This window comes from Mobula hypostoma, chromosome 11 (assembly GCF_963921235.1).
Source record: "Mobula hypostoma chromosome 11, sMobHyp1.1, whole genome shotgun sequence".
In the NCBI taxonomy this organism is placed as follows: domain Eukaryota; kingdom Metazoa; phylum Chordata; class Chondrichthyes; order Myliobatiformes; family Myliobatidae; genus Mobula; species Mobula hypostoma.
This window is the reverse complement of record NC_086107.1, coordinates 1556375-1568640: the sequence shown is the minus strand read 5'-3', so window position 1 is coordinate 1568640 and position 12266 is coordinate 1556375. Positions and strand designations below refer to the sequence as shown.

The 12266-nt window shown below is 48.5% G+C and overlaps 1 protein-coding gene across 4 annotated transcripts in view; it reads right to left on the bottom strand.

The window, feature by feature from the left end:
- Positions 1-12266, bottom strand: part of ampd3a (adenosine monophosphate deaminase 3a) — a 79545-nt gene that overhangs the window by 14565 nt on the left and 52714 nt on the right. For all 4 annotated transcript variants that reach the window (XM_063061557.1, XM_063061559.1, XM_063061558.1 and 1 more), the window contains exons 10-13: positions 11580-11706; positions 9633-9796; positions 6313-6433; positions 1572-1745 (exon numbers count right to left, since the gene is read on the bottom strand). In XM_063061557.1, the coding sequence (XP_062917627.1) occupies positions 1572-1745; positions 6313-6433; positions 9633-9796; positions 11580-11706 (586 nt within the window). The remainder of the gene's footprint in view (positions 1-1571; positions 1746-6312; positions 6434-9632; positions 9797-11579; positions 11707-12266) is intronic.

Below are 12266 nucleotides of genomic sequence, written 5' to 3'. Positions count from 1 at the left end.
AACTTGAACTTGAATCTTGGTCAGCATGATGTAGTTGGATCGAATGGCCTTTCTCCATACTATGTGGTGGGATGGAGTGCTGGACAAGTACTCTCAGAGGGACGTCCTGGGGGTATACCCTGCTACTGCACCCTTGAGTCACCATCTCTCCTCCTCACTGCCTCAGGAAATGCCCTGAACATTCTGATATCACCCAGACATTCCGGCCCTCACTTCACAGGCTGGGCTCTCCCACTGCAACCCGTCAGCTTGGTCAGTACAACGGGCAGTGACAAAAACTTCCCAGAGACCACAGCTCACTCAAATACCAGTATACATTGCCACCTTTTCACAGATCTAACCAAGAACTACCAGAGTACTATATCAAAAGGATGGACAAACCTGGACATGCAGAGGCTGGGGGAAGACCTCACAGAGGTTTATAAGATTATGAGAGGCATAGATAGGGCAGACAGACAGTATCTTTTCCCATGGTTGAAATGTCTATATACCAGAGGGCAGGTATTTAAGATGAGAGGGGCAAGATTCTTTTTACAGAGTGGTGGGTGATGGGAATGCACTGCATGGGGCGCTGGTAGAGGCAGAAGCAACAGAGAATTTTAAGAGATGTTTAGATAGGTACATGAATGTGAGGACACTGTGTAGGCAGAAGTGATTAGATTACTAATTTAACTGTGGGATGAAGGGGCTGTTCCTGTGCGATACTGTTCTACATAGGACATAGAAAACCTACAGCACAGTACAGGCCCTTCAGCCCACAATGCTGTGCCAAACATGTACTTACCTTAGAAATTACCCACCAGGCCACCGCCCTCTATTTTTCTAAGCTCCATGTACCTATCCAAAAGTCTCCTAAAAGACCCCATCATATCCGCCTCCACCACCGTTGCCAGCAGCCCATTCTACGCACTCACCTCTCTGTGCGTAAAAAACTTACCCCTGACATCTCCTCTGTACCTACCTCCCAGCACCTTAAAACTGTACCCTCTCGTGCTAGCCATCTCAGCCCTGGGAAAAAGCCTCTGCCTATCCACACGATCAATGCCTCTCATCATCTTGTACACCTCTATCAGGTCACCTCTCATCCTCCATCGCTCCAAGGAGAAAAGGCTGAGTTCACTCAACCTATTCTCATAAGGCATGCTCCCCAATCCAGGCAACATCCTTGTAAATCTCCTCTGCACCCTTTCTATGGTTTCCACATCCTTCCCGTGGTGAGGTGACCAGAACTGAGCACAGTACTCCAAGTGGGGTCTGACCAGGGTCCTATATAGCTGCAACATTACCTCTCGGCTCTTAAACTCAATCCCACGATTGTTCTACATTCTAATCTGGAATGTTTTTAGCAGGAACCCACAGCATTGGTATCGATCACTGGTTCCTGGGTCAGAGAGACATACTGAGCACAGACTGGTCTATATTACACCCCTGAGTCAGAGAGAGACATACTGTACCAAATACAGACAGACACAGCTCCGTTCAACGTCTCACCCTGGGTCAGAGACAGACATTCTGAGCACAGACAGACACAGCTCCATTCACCAACGTCTCACCCTGGGTCAGCTACCCACCTTGGTATAATGGAACTGCATTGGGTCATCAGTGGACAGCGACACCTTGAGGCCCTTGTGGAGGAACTCCCGCATTGGGTTCTTGGAGTACTCCAGGAAAAGGCTGTTGTTGCTCAGGGGGGACATTGCGATGGGGATCTGGGTGAGATAGTACAGGTACTGAAGAACGGGACTCTGGGAAGGCAAAAACACACACCATTCAGGTTAGGCAATGCAGACATCTTGAAAATATGCTCAACAATTCATCACACAAATCCAATACAGGAATCTCATACATATTGTCACTGCAGAGGGAGGGTCACACTGTGGGAGGGGTGGTACTGCGGGAGTGTCACACTGTGGGAGGGGTGGTACTGAGGGAGGGTCACACTGTGGGAGGGGTGGTACTGAGGGAGGGTCACACTGTGGGAGGGGTGGTACTGCGGGAGGGTGACACTGTGGGAGGGGTGGTACTGAGGGAGGGTCACACTGTGGGAGGAGTGGTACTGCGGGAGGGTGACACTGTGGGAGGGGTGGTACTGAAGGAGGGTGACACTGTGGGAGGGGTGGTACTGAGGGAGGGTGACACTGTGGGAGGGGTGGTACTGAGGGAGGGTGACACTGTGGGAGGAGTGGTACTGCGGGAGGGTGACACTGTGGGAGGAGTGGTACTGCGGGAGGGTGACACTGTGGGAGGGGTGGTACTGCGGGAGGGTGACACTGTGGGAGGGGTGGTACTGAGGGAGGGTCACACTGTGGGAGGAGTGGTACTGCGGGAGGGTGACACTGTGGGAGGGGTGGTACTGAAGGAGGGTGACACTGTGGGAGGGGTGGTACTGAGGGGCAAAAAGCCCTGTTCTATGTTTTCTATGGCCTAGGTGACCAGACCTAAGGATGTAATTTTTTCACTGTGCTAATGCAACCGAACAGTCACTTAACTGGTCTGGATGTCAGTAACCAGCAGTGTTCCACAAAGATCTGTTCTGGGACCCCTGCTGTTTGTGATCTTTATAAATGACTTGGATGAGGAAGTGGAGGGATGGGTTAGTAAGTCTGTAAATGACACAAAGGTTGGTGGTGTTGTGGATAGTGTGCAGGAGTGTTCAAAATAAATTTATTGCCAGATTACATGTACAGTATGTCACCATATACACCCTGGGATTCATTTTCTTGCGGGCATACTCAGTAAATGCACAGAAACACAATAGGATCAATGAAAGGCCTCACCCAACAGGACAAACAACCCGGGTGCAAAAGTCAACAAACTTTAAATACAAAAGGGGAAAAATTAATAATAAATAAGTAATAACTATTGAGAACCTGAGATGAAAAGCCCTTGGAAGTGAGTTCATGGGTTGTGAGAACAGTTCAGTGACAGGGTGAGTGAAGTTCTCCCCTCTGATTCAAGAACCTCTTGGTTGAGGGGTCATAAGTGTTCCTGAACATGGGGGTGTGGGTCCTGAGGCTCCCGTACTTCCTTGATGGCAGCAGCGAGAGGAGAACATGGCCTGGATGGTGAAGGTCCTTGATGACGCTTTCTTCTGACAGCACTTGCTGCAGATGTGCTGAATGTTGAGGAGGGCCGTATCCGCTACTTCTCGTAGGATTTTCTGTTCAAAAGCATTGGTGTTTCTGTACCAGGCCATGACGTAACCAGTCAATATACTCTCTACTACACATCTATACAAGTTTGTCAAAGTTTTAGATGTCATGCCAAATCTTCACAAACTCCCAAGGAAGTAGAGGTGCTGCCGTGCTTTCTTCGTAATTGCACTTACGTGCTGGGCCAGGACAGGTCCTCCGAGATATTAACATCGAGGAACTTAAAGTTCCCGACCCTCCTCGCCCCGATCCCCGGGCGCTGATTGGCTCAGGGACCTGCAAATGAGGAAATCGAGGATCCAATAGCACTAGGAGGTTTTGAGGCCAAGACCTTGAAGCTTATTGGTTAGTTTTGAGGGGATGATGGTATTGAATGCTGAGCGGTCATTGATAAAGAGCACCTTCGCTATCCAGATGTTCCAGGGCTATGTAAAGGGCCGATGAGATGGCATCTGCAGTTGTTGTAGGTTACAGCGGGACATTGACAGGATGCAAAACTGGGCTGAGAAGTGGCAGATGGAGTTCAACCCAGATAAGTGAGACGTGATTCACTTTGGAAGGATGGAAGTGATGATTGAGGTGTACAGGATGATAAGAGGCATAGATCAAGTGGACAGCCAAAGAGCAGAAAGGACATAACTTCACGGAGACTGGAGGCACGTATAGGCACACTGCCAGGGCTGGTGGTAGGGGAAGGTACGTTAGTGACATGTAAGAGCCTCGTACATAGGCACCTGGATGAAATTAGAATGGAGGGCTAGAAGGGTTATGTTGATGCTGGAGTGGGTTAAAAGTTTGGCACAACATCATGGGCTGAAGGATCCGCACTTAATTTATTATTTATTTCATCACTTAGAGATACAGCGGGGAACCTTCCAGTCCAACAGCTTACCTAGATTCATCACATGACAACTTACAACAACTGCTTAACCTACTAACCGAGATGTCTTTGGACTGTGGGAGGTAACCAGAGCTCCTGGAGGAAAACCACGTGGTCACAGGGAGAACGTACAAACTCCTTACAGATGCCACTGGAATTGAACCTGGAGCTCTGATTGCCAGAGCTGTAATATCGTCATGCTAACTGCCGCAGTACTGAGATGCCATACATACCGTTTCATACGCTATAGTTTGCCACTCCACAGGATGGTGCTGAACACGGAGCATTTATCAGACTGATTTATCGGCTAATGTTGGTCACAGCATTTCCAAGCGATGGTCCCTGAGTCACCACTTGGGGAATATTGAGTTACCGAGTGTCTGGAATGTTTTCATATTCGAAGGAACTGTGTACAAGCCGATCCCGCTTCACTCCTGGCCCCTGGCCAACACCCAGACCAGGGTCTGTCATCTCCTTCCTCCTCAGTGAAGGTCATGAAAGGAACACCATGTTCACACCGTTCTCAGGAATTCTTCCGCTTTCTCAATATTTTCCAGTGCTGAAATGTGCTGTGGGGATGGTGGCTTCCGGCTGGTCACGAGCCTCAGACAGCACATCATAAACACAAGAGATTCTACACAAAATGCTGGATGAATTCAGCAGGGTGGGCAGCATGTATGGAGGGGAATAAACAGTCAACGTTTCGAGCCAAGACCTTTCATCAGGACCTGATGATTTGCTCGGCCTGCACTGTCAACTGTTTATTCATTTTCCTGGATGATGCCTGACCTGCTGAGTTCCTCCGGCACGTTGTGTGTGTTACTCAGACTGCAGACTGTGGGCGGATTCAGCAGCAGAACTGCATGCATTAACGGGACCCTTCCTCCCACTGGTCCCATAAGACACAGGAGCAGAATGAGGCCATTCGGCCCTACAATTTGCTGCACCATTCCATCATGGCTGAGCTATTATCCCTCTCAACCTCATTCTTCTGCCTTCTCCCTGTAACCTTTGACACCCTGACTAATCAAGAACCTAAAAACCTCCAATTCAAATATACCCAGTGACTTGGCCTCCACAGCCATCTGTGGCAATGAATTCCACAGATTCACTACCCTCTGGCTAAAGAAACTCCTCATCTCTGTTCTAAATGCACGTCCCTCTATTCTGAGGCTGTGTCCTCTGGTCCTGGACTCCCTCATCATAGGAAACATCCTCTTCACATCCACTCTATTTTGGATAGGTTTCAGTGAGATCCCTCCTTGTTCTTCTAAGCTCCAATGAGTTATCAGACTCTCCTCATATGTTAACCTTATCATTCCCAGAATCATTCTTGCGAACTCCCTCCGAACCCTCTCCCATGCTAGCATAACACTTCTTAGATAAGGAGCCCAAAACTGCTCAACATACACTGAGTGCTATCTGACCAGTACTTTATAAAGCCTCAGCATTACATCCTTGCTTTTATATTCTAGTCCACTTGAAATGAATGCTAACATTGCATTTGCCTTCCTCACCAGTGACTCAATCTGCAAGTTAACCTTTAGCGAATCCTGCACAAGGACGCCAAGTCCCTTTGCACCTCTGATTGCTGAATTTGCTCCCCATTTAGAAATAGTCTATACCTAACTTTCTATCAACGTCCATGATCACACACGTTCCTACACTCTATTTCATCTGCCACTTCTTTGTCATTCTCCAGTTCTTCTGCAGACTCCCTGCTTCCTCAACACCATCCACCCCTCCTCCTAGCTTCATATCATCCCCAAACTTGGCCACAAAGCCATCAATTCCTTCATCCAAATGACTGATATATAACATAAAAAGCAGCAGTTCCAACACGGACCCCTGTGGAACACCACTAGCAGCCAACCAGCCACAATTTTAGTCCCAATATTTGCCACCAGATTCAAAAACAGTTACTTTCCCCGAGCAGTGAGGATAATCAACACCTCCACACCCCCAAACACCACTACTTTATCATTTCCTGTCAGTCACCTTATGTACAGACACTCCTGTGCCTAGCATCACTTTATGGACAGACAATCAATCTGTGTATATACACTATCCTATGCATTTATATTTATTGTGTTTTTTTTTATTATTGTGTTCTTTATTTTATTCTGTTTTTTTTGGGCTGCATCAGGTTAGGAGTAACAATTATTTTATTCTCCTTTACTCTTGTGTATTGGAAATGACATTAAAGAATCTTGAACCTTGCTATCCAGTCCTGTGCCTTTCTACGTCGGAGGGGTAGTAGTTCTGCTGTAGCTGACTTACCTTCTTGAGGTTGAGTCCGTGGGAAATGTTGTCCGCTGTGAGGAAGGCGGAGACGAGGTGTGTGATGGAGCCAGCCTCTCCACAGTGGGGCCGAAATTGGAAGGTACTGAGGCCTCGCTCCCTGGAACACAAAGGAGACGGTCAGTGCCCCGTGGAGGGGGCAGTTGTCAGTTCCACGGTCAACCCATCGACGGACCCCAGTACCATTTACTGTTCACCTGTGCAGGCATTTTGGTTTATATTTTATGGTAATATTATGGACACCACAGTAGTGTAGTGGTTAGCACGACACTGTTACAGCTCCGGTGTCAGAGTTCGACTTCAGTTCCAACAGCATCCGTATGTTCTCTCCGTGGAATGTGTGGGTTTCCTCCGGGGGCTCCAGTTTCCTTCTACAGCCCAAAGACCATACCCATAGGTTAAATATCCCATGAATAGATTAGGGTTAAATTGGGGCAATTACTGGGTGTGGCAGCTCGATGGGCTAAAGGGCCTGTTTCACGCTCTCTCTCTAAATAACGTATTTTGTTTTATGTGCTGTGTGTGATGTATGTTTTCTGGGTAAATTGTGGTCCGGAGCAACGTTCTGTTTTGTTGTTTTTATGTACAGTCAGATGGCAATAAAGCTGTTATGTACAGTCAGGTGGCAATAAAATTGAACGTTCTGTGGCACCAGGGATTAACCAATCACACACTACACTGTGCACCCATGCCCTCGGTGTGATACTCTTTGTCCCTGGCTACATTGCACCCCAGTGACACGGCCTCGGTTCAGGGATCTGGAACCTTTCTGCAGAGACCCTGGAAGACCTACTCCGCAGGCAATGAATACAATGGGAAAAACGAAGCTATTTGGGACAAGATAGTCCTGCTAGCTCACAAAGCAATCTCATTCCCTCAGTACCTCCCCTATTCCCTACCACGAGTCCATCAGCATCCCCCACTACCACTGTTCTCCTGCCTCTTCCTAGTCACCAGGACAATTAACCCTCCACAGGCCCTTCAGCCCAAGATGCTGTGCCAACACTTTAACCTACACTTTAACCTACACTAAAATCAATCTAACTCTTCCCTCCTACTTAGCCCTCCATTTTTCTATCATCCTTGTGCCTATCTAACAGTCTGTTAAAGGCCCCTAATGTATCTACCTCTACCACCACCTCCAGCAGGGCATTCCACACACCCAACTTATCCTATACTTTCCTCCAATCACCTTAAAATTCTGCCCCCTTGTATTAGCCATTTCATAGAACATAGAATAGTACAGCACAGTACAGGCCCTTCAGCCCACAATGTTGTGCCGACCCTCAAACCCTGCCTCCCATATAAGCCCCCACCTTAGATTCCTCCATATACCTGTCTAGTAGTCTCTTAAACTTCACTAGTGTATCTGTCTCCACCACTGACTCAGGCAGTGCATTCCACACACCAATCACTCTCTGAGTAAAAAACCTTCCTCTAATATCCCCCTTGAACTTCCCACCCCTTACCTTAAAGCCATGTCCTCTTGTATTGAGCAGTGGTGCCCTGGGGAAGAGGCGCTGGCTATCCACTCTATCTATCCCTCTTAATATCTTGTATATCTCTATCATGTCCCCGCATCCTCCTTCTCTCCAAAGAGTAAAGCCCTAGCTCCCTTAATCTCTGATCATAATGCATATTCTCTAAACCAGGCAGCATCCTGGTAAATCTCCCCTGTACCCTTTCCAATGCTTCCACATCCTTCCTACAGTGAGGTGACCAGAACTGGACACAGTACTCCAAGTGTGGCCTAACCAGAGTTTTATAGAGCTGCATCATTACCTCGCGATTCTTAACTCTATCCCTTGACTTATGAAAGCTAACACCCCATAAGCTTTCTTAACTACCCAATCCACCTGTGAGGCAACTTTCAGGGATCTGTGGACATGTACCCCAAGATCCCTCTGCTCCTCCACACTACCAAGTATCCTGCCATTTACTTCGTACTCTGCCTTGGAGTTTGTCCTTTCAAAGTGTACCACCTCACACTTCTCCGGGTTGAACTCCATCTGCCACTTCTCAGCCCACTTCTGCAACCCATTAATGACTCTCTGCAATCTTTGACAATCCTCTACACTATCTACAACACCACCAACCTTTGTGTCGTCTGCAGACTTGCCAACCCACCCTTCTACCCCCACATCCAGGTCGCTAATAAAAATCATGAAAAGTAGAGGTCCCAGAACAGATCCTTGTGGGACACCACTAGTCACAATCCTCCAATCTGAATGTACTCCCTCCACCACCACCCTCTACCTTCTGCAGGCAAGCCAATTCTGAATCCACCTGGCCAAACTTCCCTGGATCCCATGCCTTCTGACTTTCTGAATAAGCCTACTGTGTGGAACCTTGTCAAATGCCTTACTAAAATCCATACAGATCACATCCACTGCACTACCATCATCTATATGCCTGGTCACCTCCTCAAAGAACTCTATCAGGTTTGTTAGACACGATCTGCCCTTCACAAAGCCATGCTGACTGTCGCTGATCAGACCATGATTCTCTAAATGCCCAGAGGTCCTATCTCTAAGAATCTTTTCCAACAGCTTTCCCACCACAGACGTAAGGCTCACTGGTCTATAATTACCCGGACTATCCCTACTACCTTTTTTGAACAAGGGGACAACATTCACCTCCCTCCAATCCTCCGGTACCATTCCCGTGGACAACGAGGACATAAAGATCCTAGCCAGAGGCTCAGCAATCTCTTCCCTCGCCTCGTGGAGCAGCCTGGGGAATATTCCGTCAGGCCCCGGGGACTTATCCGTCCTAATGCATTTTAACAACTCCAACATTTCAGCCCTGGGAAAAAGGCTCTGACTGTCTACTCAATCTATGCCTCTTATCGGCTTGTACACCTCTATCGTTCTCATTCTCATTCGATCCAAAGAGAAAAGCCCGAGCTTGCACAAGACATGGATGTGTGCTTTTGAAACCAAGGCACTGGAGGTCACGGGAGGGGAGGTACTAGCTTGTTTACAGAGGATGCGGGAAGTGAACTCTGCACTCCAACACCCTGAGCTTTAATAACACTGTGCTAACTGCTAACGCTGCTGTGGCATCCCTCCCCATTACTGACACCTTATCCAGCACAGTTTGAAATGTCCAGCAATGTGCTGGAAGAACTCTGCAGGCCAGGCAGTATCTGTGGGAGGGACAGGGACGGTCACTATCTAAGGTGAGAGAGAGGGGAGAGAGCCAGCATACAGAGGTGGGGGCAGTGGGGGGCTGTGACCAAGGGCAGTGGATGCCCCAGTGCCAGCGACACCGCGCCAGGTTCCAGAAGGTGCACTTACTTGCGCAGGTTGTTGAGGACCATGATGTTGGCGTACATGTAATAGAGGTAGTAGCTGTAGGGCGGATTCTGCTCTCGGCTCCATTCCTCGGGGCTCGGGCTCTTCGTGGAGAACATGTGAGCACTGTGTTTGGATTCATCGTCCACACTATCAAACCCGGTCACCTGCCGCACACAACATTCCCTCACTAGCAGCTCCAGCTCCCTCATCTCACAGAAACATACATAAAAACAGCGTAAGCTTTCTTTACATTCGACCATTAGACTGCTGTTTGTGAGGTACATAAATGGCCTGGATGAACAAGCAGATGGGTGGTGAGTATGTTTGCTGATGATATGAAGGTTGCTGGTGCTGTGGATGGTGTAAATGACTGGCAAAGAATATTGCGGGATATGGATCAGTTGCAGATATGGGCGGAGAAACGGCAGATGGAGTTTAACCCGACAAATGTGAAGTGTTGCTCCTTGGTAGGTCAGATGTAAAGAGAAAATCTAAGCATTGATGAGCCTTATCTAAGAGAAATATCTCTCTGCATTTGCCTCTACTACCACCCCTGGCAAGACATTCCACACACCCACCACTCTGTGTAAAAGAAACTCCTCCTATATTTCCTTCGCCTCATATCAATTATTTCTGCCCTGGGGATTAGGTGCTGGCTGCCCACTCGGTCAATGGCTCTCATAACTGTATACACTTCTAACGTCACCTGATACCTTTGTCGCACCAAAGAGAAAAGCCCTCGCTCACTTGACCTATCCTTATTAGGCATAGAGGGGGAATAAGGGAGGGGGGCCTGAGGAGCAAGGTCTTCCATTCAGAAAGTGGTGGGTGTATGGAACAAGGTGCTAGAGGACAGGTACATGGTTAGGAAAAGTTTGGATATGCACCAAATGCAGGCTGGTCAGACTACTTCGATGGGCAGCTTGGTTGTCTGGAGCCCGATGGGCCTGTCTCCGTGCTGCTTAGCGCCCCGCCGCGGTGACGCCCAGTCAGAGCAACGTTACAGCTCGGGGCTTCAGAGGCTGGAGTTCAAGTTCAATGTCGTCTGTATGTTCTCCCCATGGAATGCATAGGTTTCCTCCGGGTGCTCCAGTTTCCTCCCACGGTCCAAAAACATACCGGTTAGTAGTAGATTGTAAATTGGTCGTTGTAAATTGTCCAGTGATTAGGCTGGGGTTAAATTGGGGTTGTCAGGGGGTGGTTGCTGGGTGACGCGGCTCAGAGGGCTGGAAGGGCCTACTGCACAGTACAGTATGTCTCTAAATAAAACAAATAAATTCACTAACTTAACCTCTTATTCACCTTGGTTACTTAAATTAATACTTTAATATATTTCTTATTACAATTTATAGAAGTTTTTAATGTACTACTGCCACGAACAACAAATTTCATGACGTATGCCTGTGATATGAAAGCTGAGGGTGAAGCAGACAGCTGTGGAGGCCACGTCACTGGGTATGTTTAAAGCTCAGGCTGATATGTTCTTGATTAATCGGGGAGTCAAAGGCAGGAGAACGGGATTGAGAAGGATCACAAATCAGCCATGACAGACTGGCAGAGCAGACTCGATGGGCCATTTGGCCTACTTCTACTCATTCTGTATGGTGTTGTGACTTCTCATTGGACTGGAAAACAAACAGGTTTTGGTTAGTCCCAAGTCCCAGACACTGCTGGGTCGGCAGGGGTCCATCGAGTGGCACTGAGGAAGCCTCCCCAACCCACGGCACAAACAGCAGTCCACCCCCACCTTCCCCATCACAGTGGCCAATTAATACTGGCCTGGACAACAGTCAGTCGCTTCAATAAACTTTAAAGCAGGTCTTATTGGTTTTCTGATTTTCATCGGGCTGCATCAGATCATTACAGTGAAACGCGAGGTTCAAGGTCAGGGGGAGATGATGGGAGGGTTACACTGTGCAACGGAGGCCACAACACTGCAATACCCACGTATTTCAGGAAGAGGTGAAGCTCCCGGTTTTCTCTCGGATTGATCGTTGCTTCAAACAGAGGCAGGAAAACATTCTCCAACATTTTCCCAAAACTTGGCAGGAGTTTTTTACTTCGAAAGATGTCGCTGGAAATAAATAGAAAGTTAGATTGTGAACCCATGCAAATATTGTCACTAATTGTATCTAAACAACACATATTGTACCATCACCCACTGTATCTCACTGATCTACATTAACTTGTTCATCTGTGTATGCATCAAATGTTCTGCAGTGGGGCAGACGGAGGGTCACACTGTGGGAGGGGTGATACTGAGGGAGGGTCACACTGTGGGAGGGGTGGTACTGAGGGAGGGTCACACTGTGGGGGTGGTACTGAGGGGGGTCACACTGAGGGAGGGTCACACTGAGGGAGGGGTGATAGGGAGGGTCACACTGAGGGAGGGGTGGTACTGAGGGGGGGGTCACACTGTGGGAGGGGTGGGACTGAGGGGGGGTCACACTGTGGGAGGGGTGGGACTGAGGGAGGGTCACACTGTGGGAGGGGTGGTACTGAGGGAGGGGTGGTACTGAGGGGGGGTCACACTGTGGGAGGGGTGGTTCTGAGTGGGGGGTCACACTGTGGAAGGGGTGGTACTGAGGGGGGTCACACTGTGGGAGGGGTGGTACTGAGGGAGGGTCACACTGT